At 34.8% G+C, this 26,472-nt stretch overlaps 1 protein-coding gene and 1 long non-coding RNA gene across 2 annotated transcripts; one reads left to right on the top strand and one right to left on the bottom strand.

Annotated features, from left to right (window-relative positions):
* Nucleotides 1-2,623: 2,623 nt before the first annotated feature.
* Nucleotides 2,624-25,542, top strand: LOC131155158 (uncharacterized). Its single transcript, XR_009136756.1, has 2 exons — nt 2,624-3,079; nt 25,249-25,542. It is a non-coding gene; the product is annotated as an uncharacterized LOC131155158 (long non-coding RNA).
* On the bottom strand, nt 23,395-24,541 carry LOC131155151 (germin-like protein subfamily 1 member 14). Its single transcript, XM_058108093.1, has 2 exons — nt 24,311-24,541; nt 23,395-24,185 (listed from the first exon to the last, which is right to left on the bottom strand). Exons 1-2 carry the CDS (start codon nt 24,429-24,431, stop codon nt 23,650-23,652), a joined length of 657 nt encoding a protein of 218 aa, XP_057964076.1. The 5' UTR covers nt 24,432-24,541; the 3' UTR covers nt 23,395-23,649.
* Nucleotides 25,543-26,472: the final 930 nt, after the last annotated feature.

Consider the following 26,472-nt stretch of genomic DNA (forward strand, 5'->3'; position numbering starts at 1 on the left):
GCGTCCTTGTGTTGGGAGCGTAGGGGTTAGTGTACTGCGGATAGTGCTTGTGTAAGTACTATAACTATATCGAGTTGTCTTTTTGGGGATTTGGTTGGCACCCGAGTTTATGTTTTGTATTATAAAGCTCATACTCTTTTTGTATAGACTCATTCATTATTGTATCATTGGTATTTTGTTGATACAGGGACATGTTAGGTTACTGTATCATACCCTGGGTCCCATTACCGGGTTCGGGGCGTGACAATTTAATTAACTAACTAATTAATTGATAATCACTCTTAACTTTTTTTTCATACTATTTCTTTTTATTTGTTTATTTAATACATTAATTTAACAATGTTCAACTAATTAATTGATTAATAATTTTAATTAAATAATTATTTTTTAAAAAAATTTTTAAATTTTTTAAATTTTTTTTCGGGTTATTATACCCTTTTTATTTATGATCATCATGGGGTTCAGATGTTTGTTTTAGTATATGTCGATGATATCATTGTTACAGGATTTGATGAGGCCTCCATTACAGACTTTATTACTTCCCTCAATCAGGAATTTGCTTTTAAGGATTTGGGTCCTCTTAATTATTTTTTGGGTGTTGAAGCTACCCAATCCACTTCTGGCTTGTTCTTGTGTCAACGCCGGTACATCTATAATCTCCTTCAAAGGACTAAAATGGCTGAAGCTAAGCCTATTTCTTCTCCTATGTCATCCACGGCTAAACTCTCGAATATTGATAGCACGACCTTCTCTGACTTCACGTTATACAGAAGCACTGTTGGGGCCTTACAATATTTGTCTTTAACCCATCCTGATATCTTATTTGCTGTCAATAAGGTGTGTTAGTACATGCATCATCCTACGGTTAATCATTGGTCGGCTGTTAAGCGAGTTCAGCGCTACCTCAAAAGCACCATTGCTCATGGTCTCTTCTTCAGTTGAGATTCCTCCTCTTGCTTATCTGTTTTCTTGGATGCTGATTGGGCGGGTTGCGCTAATGATCTTAAGTCTACTGGGGCATATTGTGTGTGCTTTGGCTCTAACCTTATTTCCTGGTCTTCTAAGAAGCAGCCTATAGTTGCACGTTCGTCCACTGTGGCTGAATACAAATCGGTTACTAATGCCACCACTAAATCCTTGTGGGTCATGTCTCTGCTTCGTGAACTCGACATTTCTTTGTCCTCTCCTTCGACTTTGTGGTGTGATAATGTGGGTGCCTTTTATGTTTCTGCTAATCCTATGTTTTATGCTCGGATGAAACATGTGGAGATTGACTATCACTTTGTGCGTGAAAAAGTGCAACAAAAACTCTTGAAACTCAAGTTGTGATTAGATTGCTGATGCTTTTACTAAGTCTCTGCCCTCTGCACGTTTTCAATTTCTTCGAGACAAGTTGAACGTTACTTCGACCCCGTTTAGCTTGCGGGGGAGTAATAACAGATGTTTAAATTCAAAGTCAAGCACAGTAAGTTCACATTCAACGAACCTACAGCAACCGAATCTCACACCTCAAACAAAGTCTTGATTGGTTATTTTTGTTTCATTTTTGAATTTTGTATTTTGAATTTTCGTGTAACTTAATATTGTTTACCTATAAATATAAGCACAACCCGATCTATCTATAAATGAGAGAGGATCATACAAATTCAGCAAAGTAATTTAATCTTTACTTATCTCATCCTCTCTCTTACAAAAACATACTCAGAATGGTATATTTAATAACCCCACGGAGGCTTCCCTCTGAATCCCTAACCGTCACAACGTTAATATTAAAAGTTCAAATTATTTTTCACAGTTCAAGCACACTCGTCGACGAAAACAAGACACTCGTTGATGAGACACAGAAGACCACTTGTCGACTAGTATGACCACTCTTTGATGAATCTCTTATTTTGCTCTCAATATCTCAGAAACTCTGAATTTTCCTTACTCTCGGGGATCTACTCGTCGACGAGTCCCTGCTATGTTGCCCCATTTACTCCATATGCTTTTCTTCTTCCTTTGTTTATGAGTAGCCACATCATAAACAACATTTTCTCTATTAATTTATCTAACATTTTCCTACTCTTAATATTCATATTGCATCGAAGGTTTCTCAAACTTTGATTGTGTGACATGCTGATATGTTATTAAAATTGTTATGTTGTCAATCAAAGAATAATTATAAATTTTTTGATTTTTTCTTTCTTTTGACCCCTTTTCTCTAGGTGGTGAGCGTGCTTAGCAAATTTTTTTTTTATTAAATTATTTTATTTGTTTATTTCGAAAAAATATCGGATTTTTATGTTTAACATATTATATATGAATAATTAAAAACTAAAATTCTCCATTTTTATATAAAAATTAAGTAATAGTAATCAGCAAGTGGTTAAAAAGTTGTTTGTGTTTATTTATTTTGTGAAAATCTCTTTACATTTTTTTAAAAAAAATAATTTTTAACCTCTCAACAAAAACATTTCATTTTAACATCTGCGAGCCAGAAATTGTTTTTACAAAATAAACACAAAATTAATTTATAGACCCCGGAGCAATTCATTCGAGTGTTCGGCACAAAATTGAGTAGAATGGTCTTTTGGTAATTAAGAGAATTTTAAGGGGCATTTCCTGGTCCGAATGGAGGGAGAAAAATCAAAATTCAACCGCGGTACAGGATAAACTCGAACAAGGTCAAGTGGACAAAATGGGAAAATATCGGGAAAATTGCAGAACCCACGGCACTCGCCGGTGACCAAGCCGCCGCCGACGGCTCCCATCTTGGTCTCGGAGAAGCGGCATTGGCGGCTGGCACCGCGCTGACGCCTCATTCTTCCGACTGCTCCGAGCATAATCCAAATGATTTTGACGAAATTAGGGGGATTGCGGGTCATTCTAAGCCCGTTTGGTTCGCTCGTCTGTTGATCTCCAAAGGGAAGTTTCATCATTTTAAGCTCCCATATTGAAATCCATTGGGGGACTAAAGTATTGAATCGAAGAACCAGAGAGGAAAGAGCAAAGATTGGAGATTGAAGATTGAAGAACGGGGAATCTCGAACCATCTTTGCTGATTTCTGTCAAGCTTACATTTCTTGAAGAAAAAAAGGTATACTCCAATATTTGAATTCCTCTGGTCAATATTGTCAGAGAAAATGTTATATTGAATTTGTGAGATTAGAAGCATACCTAGCTTTCTTGATAATGTGGTGTTCATATTATTTCGTCATGATTCAATTGCCATGTGAAATCACCTTTTCATCTTGAATTTAAATTAGTTTTTGGGAAAAAAAAACATGTTTTAGAGGTATGATAATGCATAGAGTGTTCACATAAACATGTGCTTGGTGAAACCATGAAGTAATGTGATAAGGCATCATTCTTGGATATTATGTAATTCGCACTAGAGATCATATTTCCGCCTGAAGTTAGTGAGAGAGACCCTATACGAAACAAATACACAATCCTTTTTGTGGGCAATGTTAAAATACAGTGTGGAGACGGATGTAACCTAAAATCACACGCACAACTATAAACAGAAAATAGCAGTGGAAAATTAATAAAGCAAGCTTATTCTATTTTTAATTTTTTTTCCAATCATCTTTCTAAAAATACCCTTAATTTATAAGTTAAATTATAACTACAATAATTACATATCATGCATGAATATGTAAATAATTTAATAAATTATTTTTTATTTTAAAATTAATTTTTTTTTAAAAAAATTTCCATTATTTTCTTAATTCCCCATTATCCCCTAAAAAAATAAATTTAAAAATACGAGGAAGTTTAGAAAAATCTCTATAACTTCCCACTATCTTCTTAATTCCTTGTTATCCCTCAAAAAGTAGTATATTTAAAATAAACATGCACAAATTATAACATGCATACACGTGTACACGTGCATGCTCACATATATGGAGATATGTTTCTCTTAAAAAACACAACTTATTTTTGTAAGACTAAGATCAAACTCCCTTTCTTCGAGGATATGATTGATAAATGATAAACAGATATGGAAACTTAACAATATTCAAATGGTTAAGAGTTAAGACATGAAAATTGCTTTTTTAACAAACAATTTTTTTAGCACGACATAATTTATTAAATTTTGTGTTGGCCATTTCACATTTTGACCATCCTCTTGGGGGTAATCCGTTATCCACCGCTTTATGTGACCCGATGCTTGAGTGGGTAGGGAAGAGACTAGAAGGGGGAAAGAAGGTTTATATTTCCTTGGATGGTAGGATTACTCTCATTAGTGCTTGTTTCTCAAATATTCCTAATTCCCACCTCTTTTTAAAATTCCTATGTCGAGAGTGTAGAGAAGCTTATGAGAGATTTTTTATGGTTTGGTATTGGAGAGGATAAGAGGGATCATCTTGTTAGTTGGGAGGCAGTTAGGAGACCAAAATCTTAGGGAGTCCTGGGTATTGGTTGTTTGGTTTCTAAAAACATTACTTTAATAGGCAAATGGTTATGGAGATTCGCCCTTATAGTCTGGTTCCTTGTGGCCCAAAGTAAATAAAGAGAAGTATGGTATTGGGGTACTTTTTTCTTTCCCCTCATTCATTTTTCTATTGGTGTTAGGGATTGGGTTCACTTTTTGGGAAGATATTTGGGTGGGTGTGTAACACCCCGAACCCACCAAGTGGGGCCCGGGTGCCACATGTTAATTTCACCTGTATTTGGTTTCATAAACTCATTCACGTGGCAGAAATAATAACAAATCCTCAAAACATACAAGAGTTTCTACATCTATACACATCTCAAAAACATAACCCAACATCCAGTATTCACAACATTTACAACTATGAAAACATAAATATATTACAACCCCAAAAATATACACATCCAAAGTTTATACCCTCGCTCTCTTTCAAAAATGCTACACCAGCCCCGAGCTCACTAGGCTCGATCACACGAAGGTCTTGAAAAAGGTAAAATTTCATATCAGGTGGGACACTTCTCAGTAAGTCGGAATAGATTAGTACCAGTGTGTGGCTACCATGAGATTTGTGTACAAATATATATATATATATATATATATATATAGTCATTTAAAAACATATCACAGTTATGAAAAAATTCTCTATCCCTACTCACATAGATGCAGTGTATTTTAATAAAACGAGATTTTCAAAGGATTGGGGTGATTACCCGCCCATACAAGTAACACCCCTCTACTCTGATATCTTATGCAACCCATAGCTACAATTGAAGCATATCAGGGCACTTACCTTACTCAGTAAGCCCTCAGGTGGATAGTATATCTCGTACTCACACACACATTCAAACAAAAGTTTATTGGCGGAAGTTCCCGAGAATAAGGAAGATTACCTGCTCATACAAGTAGCTTCCCTTTGCCCTAAAACGTTATGCAGCCTGGTATGACTACATCTGATACCTATCAGGGCACTCGCCTTTCTCAGCAAGCGCTCGGGCGGAGAGTATACTTCGCCCCAAGTAAATATGATACTACAATATACAATTCATTCTTACTTTACTCTATTTCTATTATCTCCGTATTATTCATCTATTCATGTTCTCAGTATTTCATATCATATAATTCATTTGCATAACTCTGTTTCATAGTTAACATTACATGAATCTCATGTAAAGTCCACCTTGCGTGGATCTCATGTAAAGTCCACCTTGCCTGGATTTCATGTCATATATCTTATCTGTAATAGTTCACATCACGTGAAACTCATATCATTTAAATAATACACATGCAATACATATTTTTATCACATTTCAGTATTCCCATCGTCTCCTAAATATTTCATAACTTATCACATTATTTACATTTTACTCATGCCACACCATTTAAATAATATGCATAATCATATCATTTGAAATTACAAAAGCCAACCCATGTTCATCGTCAATTTACTGAAAATACACATTCAATATCCTTCACATATATTCAGAAAATTCCTTATTTTCCCCATTTCATTTTCACAAATAATATCTATGCAGCCCTAGGCTCAAAATTATAATTCAAATGGTTGGCATCTCTTTTAAAACTCTCCTGATAATCATATACATTTATATATTCATATATTTTCCATTTAAACCGGTAAATTCATAAAAACTGCTGGTTTAATCTATTCCTTTTACTTGGTTTCTTGAATTACGCTGGCAGGGACCCTAAAAAGATGCTTGTGGCGCTCACCCAAATCCTGATTTAAAAATCCTAATTTATCAATTCAAATCCCCAAACAACACTCATTTAATACTTCATAGGTTTCATATATTTCAATCTAATAATAAAATTCTAAAATATCTCACTTACCCTGATTTTGGGATAATGCCCAAAAACTCCAAATCAACGATCTGCTCCGGTAACCTTGCAGAGAATGATCCCACAAACCTTGTGGTGATTCCGGATCGTCAAAATGGACCTTAATGGAGCGAGAATCGAAGAAATATGAGGGAAGAACCGTAGGGTTCAGAGAGAATAAGAAAGGAATTTGATTTTGTTTACAAAACTCTCGTAGGACTTTTCTTTATAGCCGCAGAGGCGCAGAAAACCATCGCCGATTTTCTCAGACCTCCAGAAAACCGTCGCCGGTTTTCTCTTTAACTGGCTCTATTTTTACCGTTTAACCCATTACTGATCCGCGGTAATTCCACTTAACCGTCGCTGGTTTTCTCTTCACTCCTGAAAACCGTCGCCGATTTTATCTTCACTCCTGAAAACCGTCGCCGATTTTCTTCTCTCTCTCTCTCTCTCTCTCTCTCTCTTTTCGGGTCTCTACAAGGTGACACTTCGTTGGAATACCTTGTGTGTCGATTGTATAGACTTTTATTTGTGCATGATGCTTCTATTTCTAATTCTATTCTTCTGAAAGGGGTCTTGTGTCTTGGGACTTACACTTTTTAGGAGTCTCAAAGAAAGAGAGATAGAAGAGCTCACTTGTCTGTAGAGTGTTATGAATTCATCATTCACAAAATCGGGGGGTTAGTAGGCTTTGTACTGGAGACTCTTTGGGTTCATTCTGTTCAAAGTCCTTCTTTGTTCATCTAACCAAACGTATTATTCTTAGTCCCTTTGATCAAAATATGGTAGTGTTGAAGGTTGTTGTTTTAAGATTCGAGCTTTTTTTATGAACTTTGGCTCTCAACAAGGTTAATAAAAATGACTTGCTTTAGATTAGGAGGCCTTATAATGCTCTTAGTCATGTTGTTTGATTGATGTGTGCAAGGAAAGTGAGACTAATTGTCATTTAATCCTACATTGTGAGGTGGCAAGGGCACTATGTGATAATTTGTTTTCTTGCAGTGTTGAGGATTGGTGGCTTTGAAGACCACTTTTGATTTCCTATTAGTAGAGTTTTGGGGCTTCGGAACGGAGAGAAAAAAGAAAAGGTTTTGGTTTTGTGTTGTTTTGTGGACTCTTTCGGCTTGAAAGGAATGCCAGGATATTCAGAAATCAAAAGACTCCTACGCATTTGATTTGGAGAGAGCTTCATTTTTGGCTGCATTTTGGGCTTATTCTTTTGGGGTTTTTGAGGGTTTTTCGTTGTTATATTCAAAGGGATTGGAAGGCAACATTGATGTAAATACTTTGCTTCTTTTTGTTTATTTTGTTTTTGCTGCGAAGGATGGCTTGTCCTTTCTTTCTTGTAAATATTTTTTTCTTCTTATTTCTTGCATTAATGAAGTTTTTGTTATTTAAAAAACATTTATTAACTTTTGTGGCATGAAAAATCTTTTACTAGTTGCTGACTTCTTGTACATTTAAAACCATCTTTGAAGATACTTCCCAAATTTTTACCCACTTGAAAGGCTACGCCAGAGCATCAACTGAAGTAGGTGGCATCGAACCAAAACATCTGCAGTAGTGATGACTCTAGGTTTGGCAACCCAATCCAACAACGGCCTTTGCATTGGTTTTTCCAACATTTACGTGGAAGTGAATGAGGAACACCAAAACATTGCCTGCATTAAGAATTTTTGTGAGTAGGCAATATGAGGATTAGTGGTAAGAAAACCTACATAAAGATGCCTCCAAGATAGTGAAGAGCTCAGTGGCTCGTGGTGAATAGGGGGAGGGTTGAGATGTAGGCACAAAATCAGGATGAGCTATTGTGATTCAGAGGGTGTTTAGTCTAGCTAAGTCATCAACATTTAACATTGGACACAATCCAGTTTGATGTTTAAACGAGCGTAACACTTGGTTCTATGTGTTTCTAAGCATGTTAAGTTCATAAAGAAAAGAAATTGTTTGGAGTGACAGACTTTGAATCCTTGGTGTGTGTGTGTGTGTACCAAGTCTTAAATAGATAGAAGAAACAAAATATCAAGTGCAAAAGCAAAGTAATATGTACCAGTTTCCTTGGAGTTGTTAAAAGCAACGCAGAAATCTTGTAGAGAACTGGGATCTGACATAGAGGCAATAGAGAAAACTAGAGAAATATGGCTATATATGCAAGTGTGTTGGCAGCCATGATGTTCATGCTCATTAATTCTTAGTGTGCAAATGCAAGTGTGTTGCTTCTGCTAGTTAATAGTTTATTATGTGTTTAGTTTAATTAGTATAAGATTATGTGTATTTGGGAGAATGTTTGTAATATTTCGTTTATTTTAGGGGCATGTTTGTAATTTACTATAGTTTTAGGGGTATATATGTAATTTTATATGTTTAGAGGCTTTCTTCTAAACATTGTGTGAAAGCGATGTTATGGGTAAGTTTGTTGAATTTGAATTGAGAAAGTGAACCTGTGTTTCCCCTTTTTCTAGTCTCTCTCATGGTTGCAGACCATTGATGCTGCCCAAGCATCATTTGGTATCTATGCTAACCACGATCTCCATTCTTCCATTTCAATTCCCTCTTATCTTTTCCATTCATTTTTCTTCTCCCTCCTCTTCTTCTCTTCTTCCTTCTTCCCTTTGTTTCGTGCTTCTCTCTCCCTCTCTGCATCTTCTTCTTCTTCTTCCTTCTTTCCTTTGTTTTGTTACTTTTCTCTCCTCCCTGCTCTGCTTCTAATCTAATTTTTCTCTTGCATCTGCCCTGCTGCTTATTTTTCTTCTTTCTTCTTTTACTTCTTATTCCCTTTTATTCTCTTAGTTTCTCTCCCATAATTCCATCTCTCTCTCTCTCTAAATCCCTATCCCAGATTTCATCCCCTTTAAATGTCCTCTCTGCTGTGAAATATCAGTTAAAAAAATCAAGAAAGAGTTGCTGACACTTTGAAAACTACCGTGTGTCCCCAACTTTCAACAAATCTTGCGCGTAGATTTTTGAGACTTCCATACACCTAGTTAGAATCCCTCAAAACCCCTTACCTTGAAATTTTGTCTCCTTTCAACCATTGAAGGCACGATAGCCAAACATTCTCCAACTTTCAAATATCTTTTCTCATCACACCACCAACACCATTGTATTCCCATTCTTGGTCTCCTTGTTGGAGATGTTTCAAATTCTAGCAGTTTTTTTTTTCTCTATTGTGTGGATTAATGGCGGCAGTTATTTCTTAATGTTATTTTTAGCTGTTTTTTATTTTTTTTAGTTTCCTCCAACAATTAGATGTTAATGATGGTATTTTGAACGATCAAATACCATTAATCTGTTGCAATAACTGGAAGTTATTCCTCTATAGAACCTATAAAAAGGCTACCTCCAACCCTTTCCAAAACACAACCAAAGAAACATATCTCTTCTATTTCTTGCATACTTATTCTCTCCATCATTCAGTAGTAGTCTCTAGCATATATTTTGTTTCTATTTTTTTTTCCTTCCTTTATATTGTATAACTGTATACTATAGTTTCTAAAACTTTGGAGTTTGTGAGTGCACACAAACTTAGGCATGGCTGAGTAATTTTGGAAACTCTGTGCTGTGACTATTTGTACCGAGAGATTTTCTCCATAGGTTTGAAATTGGTTTGAAGGACTGTGGTCCTACCACGCCTCAGCCTCTTTATCGTAATTGTTTCACTAATTTGATTTAGTTATTATTTTTTCATTACATCTTAATTTCTTACAATCTTAAAACTGAAATGGTCGCCTTCAATCCTACATTGGAGAAACTACTAGCCGATCTCTTGAAAATGTTGTTAGTGGTCTATGTTCTAGAAACTCGCCGGCCTCAAGCAGAAGGAAATAGTAATCACATCATACTAATGTGGCAGGAATATAACGAGAGGTACAAGAATTGCATTTTGAATACTCTGGAGAATGAGCTTTATGATGTTTACTGAAATATGAAACTACCAAGGAAACATGGGAAATCTTCAACAAAAAACTCACGGGCAAAACATAGTACAATCTCCAACGTCGGGATTCAAGACTTGGGGCACAATAGTTGCAATCAAAGGGTTATTAGAAGTAAATGGGTATTCAGACAGCTTCCCTAATTGATAAATTGCCACCATCCTGGAATGAGACCAAGGGAACTTGAGATGACAAGAAGGTATGAACCGACGCACTATCGTGACTGGAGGATAGAAGAAGCTAAGTAGAAAAATGGAGGTTCAGAATAATGAAGTAATGGAGAAAGCAAACTTGGTGGAAGATGACCAGGGGGGGGGGGGACGAATCTCGGAGGAACCTAAAAAGCGGGAACAGCTAAGCTAAGGGGAGCTACAACAATAGAAGGTTCAACGCCTGAGGAAACAACCAAACCAACAATTGACTGCACAACTGAATCAACAGCCAAGGAAGCGATCAAAATAGCAACCATCTGACAATCGACTGAGATACAACTCCTCCAACATAAAGAAGACACTAGGTAATTGTTATGCTTGTGATAGACCTGGACATCATGCACCTTAATGTAGGTTTCGCCGGAGGGGTGACTGATAATAATAAGCTTCAAGCCAATATAGTAGGATGAGGCGCCAATATAGTAGAAGATGAGGCGCCAATATAGTAGAAGATGAGGATATAGCAAAAGACGAGGTGATCGCTGTTGTGGTAGCCGAGGTGAATCTTGTGGAAAATTCACGTGACTAGGTAGTGAATACTGGTGTCACCAAACATATATGTAGTGATCGTAATTTTTCAACTTATATGAAAGGTGAGGGGGGAATTATATTTGGGGTATGCCTAATCCTCCACCTGTTGATAGAAGGTATTGTGAACATTAAGCTATTTTGAAAAACATAAGATTGACTGGTTGTTAATTCATGTACCAGGATAATAGGAGGAAACTTGATTTTAATCCCATAATCAAAAGGTTGGGATCGAACTAGTATTGAGTACATCAAAAAATGATCTTGACTCATACGATGTTTTCCTGCTAAAGTTACTGGTAATATGGACTATTTGTGTTGACTGTTATTAATGTTATGAATTATAAAAAGGTAGAGTCTTTTGAGAGTTAGTGATATATTTTGTCATGATAGATTAGGACGTATAAATTTTGCCTTTGTTAAAAGAATGAGGAATCCAAGTAGAATAGCAAGCTTAGCTAACTCTAACAAGGAAAAATGTGAAATTTGTGTAGAAGCTAAATTTACTAGAAAACCTTTTAAATCTATGACAATTGCGAGTACACAATTATTAGAACTCATCCATAGTGATTTAGGAGATTTTAAAAGTTAGATGAGCAGAGGTGGTAAATAATATTACATAATCTTTGTTGATGGCTTTGCAAGATATACAATAGTTCATTTATTAAAATCAAAATATGAAACTAAAGATGTTTTTATTTAGTTTAAAACAGAAGTGGAAAATAAAAAAAGATAGGATAATCAAAAGATTAAGAACTAATTGAGGAGGAGAATATGAATCAAGATTTTTAAGCGAATTTTGTGAACAAAATGGAATAATAGAATAACTCCTTATACACTTGAATAGAATGGTATAGCTAAAAGGAAAAATAAAACTTTAAAGGATATGATGAATGTAATGTTAGTAAGTTTAGGCTTGCCTTCTGATATGTGGGGGAAGCTATTCTATCTGTTAATCACAAACTCAATAAAATATCACCTAAGAAAAGGGATAAAACACCTTACGAATTATGGAATGACTATAAACCCAATCTAAAATATTTGAAAGAGTGGTGGTGTTTAGCTAAAGTGGGTTTTCAAGAAGTAAAGAAGAGGAAAATAGGTTATGAAACTAGCAACAATGTATTTATAGGATATGCTCAAAATAGTATTGCTTATAGATTCTTAACTATTAGATTTGATAATAATGTGTTTGAACTGAATACAATGGTAGAAGCTTGAGATGCATAGTTTTTTGAAAATATTAAAACATAAAGAAGAAATAGTAGACAAAATAATAAATAAAACATTTTGTGGAAAAAAAATTGTTGACATCAATGTAAAAAATTATGAACCTAGGAAAAGAAAAAGAAGTAGAAAGGAAACAACTTTTGGATCTAACTTTATAACAAATTTTCTAGTTGAAAATGATCCACTTATATATCAACAAGCTGTAACTTCACTAGGTGCTATGTTTTGGAAAGAAGCAATTGAAGATGAATTAGAATCTCTAAAATTTTATAACACATGGGATCTGGTGGATTTACCACTTGAACATGAAACAATAAGGTGTAAATGGGTATTCAAAAAAAATTGAGATCAAATGGTAGTATTGATAAGTTTAAATCTAGATTAATAGCCAAAGGGTATAACCAAAAAGGAGAAGATGTTTTTGATACTTATTCGCCAATTACAAAGGTCACAACTATTAGAGTTTTAATTGCCCTAACTTCTATATATAACCTATGCACTAGATGGATGTAAAAATTGCGTTCTTGAATGGTGATTTAGAAGAAGAAATTTATGTGGAACAACTTGAAGGTTATAAGGTAGATGGTGCTAAGCATAAAGTTTGTAAATTAGTTAAATCTTTGTATGAACTTAAACAAGCACCTTTACAATGACATGAAAAGTTTGATAACATTCTTATAAGTGATGGATATAAAATTAATGAATTGGATAAATGTTTATACAAAAAATTTGATGGTAATAGTGGTGTAATAATAAGTTTATATGTTGATGATATGTTAATATTTGACACCAGTCTAGAAATTGTCAGCTCAACCAAATTGTTTCTTGCCTCAAAACATGAAATGAAAGACTTGAGATAAGCAGATGCAATTCTAGTTATAAGAGTTATACGTTAGCAGAATAGTATTTGTTTACCTCAGTCACATTTTATAGAAATTTTTTTGATAATATTGATTGTAGACCTGTTAAAACTCCATTTGATGCTAGCTTACAATTAAATAAAAATATAGTTGATCCTATTGCTAAGGTTGAGTATGCTTGAATGATGAGTTCTTTAATGCATTTAATGAATTATACACAAACAAATATTGCATTTCCAGTATGTAAACTTAGTAGATACAATCATAATCCTGGGCATGACCACTAGATAGCACTAAAAAGGGTGTTGAAATATCTTCGAGGTACTATACATTATAGACTATTTTATTGTGGATTCCCTTAGTTATAGAAGCATTTTCTAATGCTAAGTGGCTATGTTTTTTGCTTTAGCTGATGCTGCAATTTCTTGGAAATCCTAAAAATAGACATGCATAGCAAAGTTCACTATGGAGGCAAAGTTTGTTGCTTTGAAGAAAACAATTGATAAGGCTGATTAGTTAAGGAATATGTTGGCAAATATTTCTTTGTGGGTTAAATTGGTACCTCCTCTGTTTGTACGTTGTGATTGCCTAGCAACAAGAGCTCGAGCAAATAATAAGACCTGGAATGGCAAGAGTAGGTATATACGCCTAAGACATAAGATACTGATAGAATTAATCTCACTTAGAGTGATCACTTTTGAGTTATGTGAGATCACAGAGAAATTTAGCAGATCCTCTAACAAAGGGACTAGCTAGAAAGCTAGTAGAAGAAACATCGAAGGGAGGGGGGGGGGGGGGGTTGAGTCTTAAGCCCTTAACATGAAGTAGTGATGATGACAACCCAACCTATGTGATTGGAGATCCTATGAATTAGGTTCAATAGGTAATAATAAGTCATTGAGTAGTTTGCTTAGTACTATTTTTTTGTTTTGCTCATTCCTATGGTGTTGGAATAGTGCAAACTACAATGATTGTGAGGATGAGTTTATCTCTTAATGAATTCAAAGGGTTTGTTAGGTGGTGTGTTTAGTTGTAGTTACACACTTCATGGATTCACCTATATGAGCGTGGAAATGGGGTCGCTTCCTATGAAAGTTTAGTGTGCTAAAACTTTTTAGATTATTTATGAAAATTTAGGTATGGTGCATGACCTACATGTACTAACCTGCAGGGGCCTTGTATTTAGAAATGTCATGTGAGTTGTGTGTTTATAGAGTTATACTAAAAGAGGTTGGTTCAAGATTATAAAGTTCACTAAGCTCTTGTAGCTCATAGCACACATTCTCTAAGTGCAATCCAAACCGAAAGGTATTGTCACCCTTTGGATGACTTTTCATGGTTAGTCAACCTTTGTTTTACTTTTTATTATTATTATTATTATTATGATTTTTTTTTTTTTGGTTTCATAATTTGAAACATATGAAGGATTGTTGGAGATGTTTCAAATTCTAGCAGTTTTTTTGTTTATTTATTGTGTGAATTAATGGCAGTAGTTTTTTTGGGTGTTATTTTCAGCTGTTTTTATTTTGTTTAATTTTCTCCAACAGCTAGATGTTAATGGTGGTATTTTGAATGGTCAAATATCATCAATCTGCTGCAATAACCAACTAGAAGTTACTCTTTTATACAGCCTATAAAAGGCTACCTCCATCTATTTCCAAAATACACCCAAAAGAAACATATCTCTTCTCTTTCTTGCATACTTATTCTCTCCATCATCCAGTAGTAGTGTCTAGTAGATATTTTGTTTTTATTTTTTTTTTGTTCCCCCCCCCCCCTCTATCATCATATCTTTGGCTTATTTTTTTTTCCCTTTATACAACCTATAAAAGGCTACCTCCAGCTATTTCCAAAATACACCCAAAAGAAACGTATCTCTTCTCTTTCTTACATATTCTCTCCATCATCCAGTAGTAGTGTCTAGTAGATATTTTGTTTTTATTTATTTTTTGTTCCCCCCGCCCGCCGCCCCACCCCCACCCCCCCCCCCTTAGCATATCTACTATGGCTCTAAGAGTTGTGGGTTGGTACGTGCACACAAATCCGGGCCTAGCTGAGTAATCCTGGAGACCATGCATGCTGTGATTATTTGCACCGAGAGATTTTCTTCGTAGACACAAAATCGGTTTTAAGGACAGTAGTCCTACCATGCCTCAGCCTTCACTACTTTAATTTAGTTATTATTATTATTATTATTATTATATCTTAATTTCTTACACTCCCTTTGTCCAAATATCATTGTTGGAAAGTCGCACTTGGCGACTCATGTGCTGGCAACACATGTGAGAAAAGTTTTCGGAGCACCATGCAACTGCCAGTTTCGTAAGAAATTGACTTCAGCCACCATATTTTTTGTTTCTTCTATGATATTTTCATCTGTAGCATGATATTTTGCCTGTGGACTTGATATTTTGCAAGTAAGTGTATTAATTTGCTATGAAAAGCAAGAAATTGTCGCTGCCAGCATAAAAAATTAGGTTCTATCGCTGCAATTTTTGAGTTCCAGCATAAAAAATTAGGTTTTATTGCTGCAATTTTTGATTTTAGTTAGTGAATTTATTTCATTTCTATGTGATGCTTGAGATTAAAGGTGACTTGAAGATGGTTCTTGAAATTGAGAGTCAACTTGTGGTTTTACATTTATAGAATGGCAAATTGCATTAAGGACTTTTGGTAATACATAGTTGCAGTGGGTATATGTGCACGAACCCAGCATATGGTGATAAATTATTGGATTCTTGGACAAAGGAAATGCCATTTATCATACCTTGGGCAAAATTTTAAGCTTTTTTACATCTTTCTCAGGTATGGAGGAAATACTTGCAAAATCATCATTGATGGAAGATGTCCTTTGAATACGGTTTCTATAAATGGGGTTACTCGTATGCAATTTCATATGGAACCTCATCTAGAGCCTTTTGAGATGTCTTGGGTTGATAATTTTACGATAAATATTTGTAAAAGATTTTTAGTACCTGTCCAGATGTGTGACTATTTTGATAATTTTGGTGTTGTATCATACCCATGATTTTTGGCCATTTACTTTTTGGTTCTCCTTGGATGATTTGGGTGTAATCCAAGGACATGATAACACATGTATTTCATTATAATGATAAGAAGATCATTTTGAAGCCCGCTCTACCAATCAACCGTGACTAAGAATTAGTCGTAGTTTCTCAACTTGAAGGCACTACGAGCAAGGAAATGCAAGTATTTGAAGACATCCAAAGTCTCTCAAACATTCCTATTGTTGAGTTTATCATTCTAGATACCTTCATTGATGCTAACTCTTGATTCGAGTCTATGATGCTGCAAAAGGGTTTTGGTTTCTTGCATCACTCAATCATTGTCTTTTGAAGAGTCCAAGTTTGCTTCATACTTCTAATCCTTTGACGTTTCAAAATTCAATGTCGAATTTTTTCTAAGTGGGGGAAATTTGATGTAGGACAAGAAGTAAGACATTGGGAAGATCTTTGTTGGAGAATAGCTAAGAAGATTTGGGTTAGTTAATAGTTTATTATGCGTTTAGTTAAATTAGTATAAGATTATGTGTATTTGGGGATTTGTTTGTAAAATTTGTGTATTTTCAGCCTGTGTTTGTAATTTAGTCTAGTTTTAGGTGTATATGTGTAATTTCATGTGTTTAGAGGCTTTCTTTAAATAGTGTGTGAAAGCCATGTTGTAGGGTAGGTTGTTGCATTTGAATTGAGAAAGTGAATGTGTGTTTTCCCCTTGTATTTCCTCGCTCCTCTCTTCCCTCTTCCCCTTTTCTCTCTTCTATCTCATGACTGCGGATCGTTGATGTTGCCTGGACATCATGCTGTGAAGACTCGAGCCCAGCTGCCCAGTAGCGCCCTCTATTTATAGAAAAAAAACATGGTAGGAAACCGAATGGTTAACTTTGACATATAATTTACAATTTCGATAAGAATCTAAAGTGTATCCAGCCTTCCTGAATTTAATAGTGGGTCTATAGGTTCTTGAAATAATATTGATGGTTGAACAAGAAATTGAGAACTTATGCACCTACTCCATCCATGCATACTTTTCTCTGAATTCTCAAAGCCCTATTATATATAATAAATCTCTCTAAATCAAGGTCAGCAAGTAGGTATATCTTTTACCAAATATGCTGATACGTCTAGAGGTCTTAAACTCGTACTGGTCTCTTTTGAAAATGTGCTGCTCAGTGATTCTTCAAAGACTCAGGTCCAGGCTGGTTTGGTTTTGACATCGTCTCCAACTGCTTGTCCCATCACCAAACAATGTAAATGATATATTATATTAAATTAGCTAGGTCCAAATTCAATGTGCAATCTGATCGCTCATGTATTGAATCCATGTATTTGTGGGGTTGGTGTATGTATGTATTTTTTGAAGCATGGTTTAATTGATTACATGCAGTTAACTAATTTATACTTTTAAAAATGCATAGTTGGAGATGATGTTATAGCGGTTAGAATGTCTTTTTTGAAGATTAAAAGCTGCTAAAAAACAAATGAAAGAGTATATATCTTGTCGGCCCTGGAATTATTACACTGTTACCGTTTGAATTCAAGGCCTTCTAAATTTGCTTTGAGGATTGATTTAATATTGAAGGCTTTTGATTCAGTTTATTGGCAGTTCATCCTAAAACTTCTCGAGAGTATAGGCATTCCTGAAAGCTTCATTGGCTAGGTCAAAGAGTATATATCCTCTCCTTTTTTCCTCTTTCACTATTTTAATGCTTCCATATGGAAGGGTTCTTCAAGTGGCAGAAAGGTGTTGGACAAGGGGATCTCATCTCTCCTTTTTTGTTATGACTCTTCTCACAAGACTGCAACTGCATGCTGCTACTCATGGACCTATCATTAAAAGTGCAGTAAATTAAAGCTAGCAGACCTCTGTTTTTCTTATGATTGATTGATTATGCACTCCCTCCAAATTAGATTTGTTTTGCTCTTGTATTCTTGATGATAATATTCGAAAAATCATTCAAATTATAGAGGTTTTAGGGGATAAACTCCGAGTCAAATACCTTGGGGGTCCTTTAGTTATAAAAAGGATTAGTCAAAAAGAATGTGACCTTTTAACAGATTTTTTTTTTTTTGTTGCTAAATTCTAGATTTGGATATGTTAGTGTTTGTCTGACTAGGAGAACTACAACTAATCAAAATCCATCCTTCTAAGCATCCAAGATGCTACTAGTTTCTCCCTCAAGTCATCAAAAAAGAGACTCGGGAGGCTTTCTTTTGGAAGGGAAATGGTTGGAATATGTAGAATTGCGAGGTGAAATTGCAAGATGTAAGCAAGCCTTGTGGAGGGGATAAGGTTTGTGTGGATTTAAACAAAACGTAATATAAATTTGTATTGAATTTCATCTAATTCACACAAATCTAAATACAAAGCTATAAATCCGTACATCTAAATATTATTTTTAAATAATTTATTTTAATTAATAATTTAGTTTTTAAAATTTAAGAAGGTTTATTTGTATTATGTCTGAATGAAGAGCATGTTTAAAAGTATGGGGACAAGGTAAATGTAGAATAATGATGTTGTAATGTGAGAATGATCTAAAAAACGTGGCAAGTAATTCCATATCCTTATTTGAAATGAAGTTGCATGTGACCCTTTTGCACATGTGGGGTAAGCCTAATATGACCATCTTGAATTTTCTTTCAAATTTGATATGGTACGTTCCTTTTTTACTGGGCTCAATAGTAATTTCATCTGTCTTTGATGATGAAGACAAACCTGGGTATAAGAAAAGTGCTTCAAATTTGAAAGAAAAGTGCTTCAATGTGGTCATATTAGGATTAAGCTATATGTGGAGAGCCTAGTTGAATGTGACCCTTTTGCACTTTTATAAACTAAACCTTTGTGCAACTTCACTTAAAATGAGGGCACTTTTTGACATTATTCGTGAAACCCACAATATTGTTTGCTTTTACTTTAGTCCATAATTAAAAATAATCCATTTTAATTATTAATTTTTTGCACATGTTCTCAAATTTTATGGATGATCAAGGGTTATTAGTCTTGGTTATCATTTGATTCACCTTATTACCCTCGATTGAAATGATGAAAACAAAGCTAGTATAACAAGGTTTTCAACTCCAAATATAACTTTATTTATCCTAAGTCGTTGTTCGAAGTTCTTGAAAAGTGACTCGTGGCTTTCTTTTGGAAGGAAAGTCATTGGAAAATCCAGAATTGCAAGGTGCATACGGGCCTTTTAAGGGGAATTAGGTGTGTGGATTTGAACAATGTAATATAACTTTGTATTAAATCTAATCCACACAAATCTAAATACAAAGCTAGAAATCGATGCTTCTAAATATTATTTTAATTTATAATTTAGTTTGTTCATATTCATGCTCATTATCGCGATTAATTGGATCCTCGTGCCGTTAAATGTGTCTTCATGGTACTCCCCGACCAAAAGGAACAATGCTATGAGACCTTCTCAAAGAGAATGTTTGTTAGCCTTGATGCACATCTTTGAAACCACTCCTATTCCCAAAGCTCTCTCTTGAGGGGGAGCATGGAGTGAAGAACGCGTTATTTGACTTCTTTACCCAAGGGAGTCTATCGAGTCTCCTTACCACTAAATTTGTGGCCATCTAAGGAGTTCTCGTTGCAATCATCATTCACTGACCCATCCATGAGTCTCCCGTTTGAATCAACTTCGATAAACGTGTCTGTCAACACCAAAAAGAGCAATTAACCTCAGGGGAGAAGCAGGGAAGCAAAAGAACACAGACATACTAGTTTACTCACGAAAGCCAAACACAAAGAACAGGGAGAATTTCAATAACCCGAGGCACCAAGCGCGTGAATCGGTGTATGGCTCGAAACAACTATGAGTCTCATGAGCCCTACATTTTGATAATCCTATACCTGATGACATCAAATTACTAATTGCAGTCAGAAAACAAACCAGGTCATGTATCAATACCCTGTCTAAATATAGTGTCTATAAAAGTTGTCTACAGGATATCGTTGCCTTGTTTTAACCTTGACAGGATGAGAATTCCAAAAGAATATTCAGGAAGCTCTGGAAATACCCTAAAGGAGGGAGGTGTCATGGAGGAAGGAAGGAAATGGTGGGGCTCTGTGGAGAAGAAAATGGGACTGTGGGAATGTAATGAATTGCCGGAGTGGGAAGAAAGGAAGAGTCAATGGTTGTACAAGGGTCTGCACAGTGGAAATATAAATCTGGATGGGACAGTTGACGATCTAAAGCCCGTCATTGCAAAAGGATTCACAAGATCTATGACATTGACTATAAGAGACGTTGCACCCGGTGGAAAACTGAAATACAGTTCGGGTTCTCCTATCCTGGAAGCAAACTTAGATGACCACACAACAACTTGATATAGAATGCATTTAAATGATGGAGTTAGAAGAAGAAGTTACATGGGACATTACCACAGGCTTTAGCAAGAAAGGTGAAGAAAACAAAGTGTGTAAATCAAGACGTCTTGTATGGCGACTCAAGCAATCTCTTAGGGCATGGCTCGACAAGAATTTGCAAAAAGAATAAAGAACCAAGGAGATGAAAAGGGCAATCTGTCACCCCTATTTTTCCAACAGTTTGAAAGGTAACTGGCGAACAATTCTAATAGTGTAGGTGTACGATATATATTACTGGGGAGGATACGTAGAGGATGGAAGATGAGAACAATTCTCGCTATGAATTTGAAGTTAAAGACTTGGACAAATGCTTAGGTACTTCTTGGGCATGAAGTTCTATAGAACGAAAAAAGGGTATTAGTGTCTCTCAGCGAAAGGTGTATCACTGATATCCTAATTGAAATGCATACTAGGCATGCAAACCTAGTGAAAACCCCGATCGAAGCAGTAAAGGGTAGGAAGACTGTGGAATATCTGTTGAAAAGAGAGGGATCAGAGATGGTTGGTAAGCTAATTCTACTGTCACTACCAAACCAGAAAGGATTTTGATTTGCAGTTAGTTTGTGGTAAGTCAACACATGCATTCACCAAAAGAAGCTCATTAGATGCTGTATACCAAGGTACTTCGATCTCAAGGGCTCTCCGGGCAAATGACTCTTCTTCAAAAAGTGAAAGCAAGAAGGAACAGATCTTTACAGAATGCAGATGGGAAAAGATCAGTGGAAGGATAGAATGTCCAACCATCGGTTATACACATTTGTTTGGGAAAATGGAACCTGGAGAAGCAAAAAACAGAATGTAGTAGCTCGAGTAGTGCCGACACTGAATCAGAGCAGTGCTCAAGGATTATGTGAAGGACTATGGTACGAAACCTCTGGGATGAATACATGTCCCGGTGTGAATGTGAAATTTTCCTATCGAACTCCTTGTGACAACAAAGCAGCCGATATCAGTATCTCCTATCCAGGTCAAAAATGAAGATTAACATGTAGAAGTGGGCGACATGGATCAAAGAGAAAGTGAAGAAAGAAGAACTATCTGTATGAATATGGTCCCTACCAAGGAACAAACTGTAGATACGTTACGAAAGGGTTGGCCCGACAAAAACTTGATGATCTCATTAGCAAGTTGGAGATGATTAATATCTATGATCCAACTTGAGGGGGAGTGTTTAAAATCCTGAGTATCTTTGTATAATGGGTAAATTAGGAAAGTGTGTAAATGTAGGAGATTATATATTATTCTGTAGGGGGATTATTTCCTTATTAGAATAGGTGATTGTATTATAAGATTGGGATGTACATAATGTTAAGGTACGCAGAGTTGAATAGAATTTGAATTCAGCTAACACTAGTCACTGCATTATTTCTCCCTCAAGTCATCAAAAAAGAGACTTGAGGCTTCCTTTTAGAAGGGAAATGGTTGGAATATCTAGAATTGCAAGGTGAAATAGCAAGATGTACGCAAGCCTCATGGAGGGGATAAGGTTTGTGTGGATTTAAACAAAACGTAATATAACTTTGTATTGAATTTCATCTAATTCACACAAATCTAAATACAAAGCTCGAAATCCATACATCTAAATATTAATTTTAAATAATTTATTTTAATTAATAATATAGTTTTTAAAATTTAAGAAGGTTTATTTGTATTATGTTTGAATGAAGAGCATGTTTAAAAGTATGGGGACAAGGTAAAAGTAGAATAATGATGTAATGTGAGAATAATCTAAAAAACGTGACAAGTAATTCCATATCCTTATTTGAAGTAGAGTTGCATGAAGAGTCAATGGATAAAGGGGTGCAAAATGCTGTGTAGACCTTTGCTCATGTGGTGTAAGCCTAATATGTTCATCTTGAATTTTCTTTCAAATTTGATATGGTAAGTCCCTTTCAATAGTAATTTCATCTATCTTTGATGATGAAGACAAAGTTGGGTATAAGAAAAGTGCTTCAAATTTGAAAGAAAAGTGCTTCAATGTGGTCATATTAGGATTAAGCTATATGTGGAGAGCCTAGTTGAATGTGACCCTTTTGCACTTTTATAAACTAAACCTTTGGGCAACTTCACTTAAAATGACGGCACTTTTTGACATTATTCGTGTAACCCACAATATTGTTTGCTTTTTTACTTTAGTCCATAATTAAAAATAATTCATTTTAATTATTAATTTTTTGCACATGTTCACAAATATTGTTTTACTTTTACTTTAATCCATTATTAAAGTTAATCCATATTAATTATTAATTTTTTGCACCTGTTCTCAAATTTTATGGTTGATCAAGGGTTATTAGTCTTGGTTATCATTTGATTCACCTTATTACCCTCGATTGAAATGATGAAAACAAAGCTAGTATAACAAGGTTTTCAACTCCAAATATAACTTTATTTATCCTAAGTCGGTGTCTCGAAGTTTCGTGAAAGGGGACTCGTGGCTTATTTGGAAGGAACGTCATTGGAAAATCCAGGAAATTGCAAGGGAAGACGGGCATTTAAGGGGAATTAGGTGTGTGGATTTGAACAATGTAATATAACTTTGTATTAAATCTAATCCACACAAATCTAAATACAAAGCTAGAAATCATTGCTTCTAAATATTATTTTAATTAATAATTTAGTTTTTAAAATTTAAGGAGGTGTATATTTATTATGTCGGAATGAAGAACATAATTAAAAATATGGAGAAAAGGCAAAAGTAGAAAGTGATGTGTAATGTAAGAATGATCTCAAAATCGTGGTAAGTAATTCCATATCCTTATTTGAAGTGAAGTTGCATGAAAGGGTCTATGCGTAAAGAGGTGCAAAATGCGTCCATTGAGTAGACCTCTGCTCATATGGTGTAAGCCTAATATGGCCATCGTCAGGCGTCTTGGATTTTATTTCAAATTTGATATCGTACTCAGCTTATTATCTTTGATTGAGATGATGAAAACAAAGCTAGTATAACGAGTAACTAGTTTTCAACTCCAAATATTACTTTATTAATCCTAAATTGAAGAGAGAATTGAGTACAATAGAATAGTTTTAGAATGCAACATACATATATGCATGCACATACATGTGCATGCTATCTCTCTTTATTTCAAAAACTCTTTTAAGGACAAGAAAAACAAACATAACATAAAGTGGAATATTAAGATGAATGGAAATTGCTTATTCAACAAACACTACTTTTAGTAAAGAAAGATATCTTATAACTTTTATCTAGTGCACGGGCGGCTGTTTTCCATCTAAAACTGAGCTTGAAGATACTTGATCACATTTTTATCCACCTGAAAGGCCTTGGTTAGAACATCAACTGAAATAGGTGGATTGGAACCGAAGACCGCATTTGCGATGGTAATAACTCCTGGATTTTGGCTACTCAATCCAGCAATAGCCAAAGCATTGGTTTTTCCAACATTTTGTTGGAAATGAATTAGACCTACTGGGAACACAAAAACATCGCCCACATTAAGAATCTTTGTGATCAGGCGGTTTTGTGGATTAGAGGTAACAAAACCAACGTGGAGGGTGCCCTCTATGACGGTGAGGAGTTCGGTGGCTCGGGGGTGTGTATGGGGAGGGTTGAGACCATAGGGAGCAAAATCCAGACGAGCTATTGAAATACCAAGAGTGTTAAGTCCAGCTAGTTTATCAACATTCACTAGCGTAACATTCGATCCAACTTTGTTTGATGTGTTTCCAGGCATATTAAGTCCAGAAAAGGTGAAATCGTTTGCAGTGACAAGCTTTGGGTCCTTGCAAAATTTTCCATTCACGAACACTGCAAGTAGATATTAGCATTAGAAGTGCAGCCATGGGAATAAGAAAGAGAATTCGCACAAAGTTTTAAATGCATACATAAAAGAACAAGAATATCAAATACTGCAAAAGCAAATTAACAAGTACAAGCTTCTTTGGTGTCGTCAAGAGCAACACAGAAATCCTGGAGGGGACTGGGATCCGATGCAGAGGCAAAACAGAAAGCTAAAGCCAACATAGCAATGCATGCAGCTGCGTGGGCTGCCATTCTTGATATGTAATTTCTCAAGTAAAATTAATATAAGTTGCTTTTGGTATGAGCTGCTGCCTGTGAAGAATCGAGGACGATAGAGCCCCCCATTTATAGCAAAATTAAACGAAGTAGGTATTGAAACATTCAACATTAGAAGTAATTTTATATTTTCAATTAAGCATCTGACAATCTTCTAATTTAAATTATATAACTAGTGGTAATAATTAAATAAATGGTTGAACCTAATTGCTATTATGTCTCCATCACTTAAATAGTCCTGTTATATTTAAATCTCTGTAATCCAAGATGAAGATGAATGGAAGATAGAATGATCATAAGCACATAAGGGTCTCTTTTGAATATGTCATGCAGTCGTGGAGTTACCAAGGACTAAGTAAGATGAGTTGGTTTTGGACGTTTTATCTGCGTGGAAATACCCATCACCAAACCATGAATAAGTTATATTACAGTATGAGGTGTAGTGATAGGACACATATTAAATTGAAATTTCGTTGGTCCATATGATCTGCTTAGGTACTATCTCGGGCATTTGTCATTTTAGTCAAATTGCTTTTAAGGAAACACAATTACTTCTCGAAGTTGAGGGGTCTGATACGTGTTAGATATTGATACCCGTATGACACTCCCTAGCATGCATGTATTCGACGCGTCGCAAAAGTTAATTAATTAATTATTATTTTTATGATACAGTTTAGATATTACAAGAACACCTTTAATTTTATTAACAACACCCCCACCCGATATTATGTGTATATATATATATATATATATAGGTCAAGAGATTGAGAGTGAGGTTCTTGTGTGGTTGCAGGTTGGAGCCTTAGCTTCACTGCAATAGCCTTGAAGAGCACAATGTGGACCTCCAATGTAAAGTCACCCCATTTTGTCACTAGTCATTAAATTGTTTTTGTTTTTTACTTCGATTTTTTTAAAAGAAATTTCTTGATGAGCAATTTCGTTTGTGCACCGCTTGCCGTGCCCTTGAGTTGTATTTTTTGTTTGACCAATATTTTGTAGTATAAATATAGTTGGTGATTGTACAAGTAAAGTTTGTAAATTTCGTAATTGATAATTTTGCATGAATGGCGCTTATATTTCATTTTAAGTTACAATTGTCAAATATTTGCCATGTCTAAAATGAAAAGTATGCTTAAAAATATATGGTATTGATTAATTAGCATATTTTTGTTGTGTTGTGTTCTCATTTTTTGAAATTATCATATCACCATATAAGTATCATATCGTATCAATGTCTCACATATTGCTTAATAGTAACAAATTTTCACATTTGACATGAATAATTGGTTCATGTGCGCGCTAGTACTACTAAGAAAAAAAAAGGAAAAATTGAAAATCAGATTTGAGGATTTTGCTTGTGTTGACAAGTCTGTCAAAATGTTCAATATTAAAAAGACAAAATGATCATTGAGTGAATCCGAGAAAAATTCTCTGACCTCAAATACTATTAAAAATCAAATTCTGTTTTGAAGTGATTAAAAATTAAGAAATGTTAAATGTTAATGATGTGTAAAATTATTATTTGCTATATGTTTTATTTCTCTTACTTTTTTTTAATGTTTTTCAAATTTCTAATGGACCCTAACGGTTTTGTTTTGATCAAAGATTTTGCTAAAAAAATAAAAATAGATAAATATATTTTACATTGTATTTTCTATTTATACAAAATATCATTAAGAATAAATAATTTCTTAAATATAATTAAAAAATTTTAAAAATTTAAAATTTTATTAATTCATTTAATATATTTTTTTTTTACAAGAAAAAGTGAACATTTAGTTTTCTATATCTGTAGAATATTTTTCAATCGTAGGAGTATAATTGAGTCATGTGAGCTACTAACACTTTACTTTCAATCCAACTCTTTTTTTTTTTTTTTTGATTACATAGGAGCTTCAGCCACCAATAAGCCTTTCGGACCCCCTAGTGCGACACCAAATCTACGAATCAGGTAAAGTCTAGGAATGCGGACATGGCTTCCATGCATCAATTGGATATTTGGCCAACTCGACCTCTG

Source organism: Malania oleifera, chromosome 1 (genome assembly GCF_029873635.1).
Source record: "Malania oleifera isolate guangnan ecotype guangnan chromosome 1, ASM2987363v1, whole genome shotgun sequence".
In the NCBI taxonomy this organism is placed as follows: Eukaryota; Viridiplantae; Streptophyta; class Magnoliopsida; order Santalales; family Ximeniaceae; genus Malania; species Malania oleifera.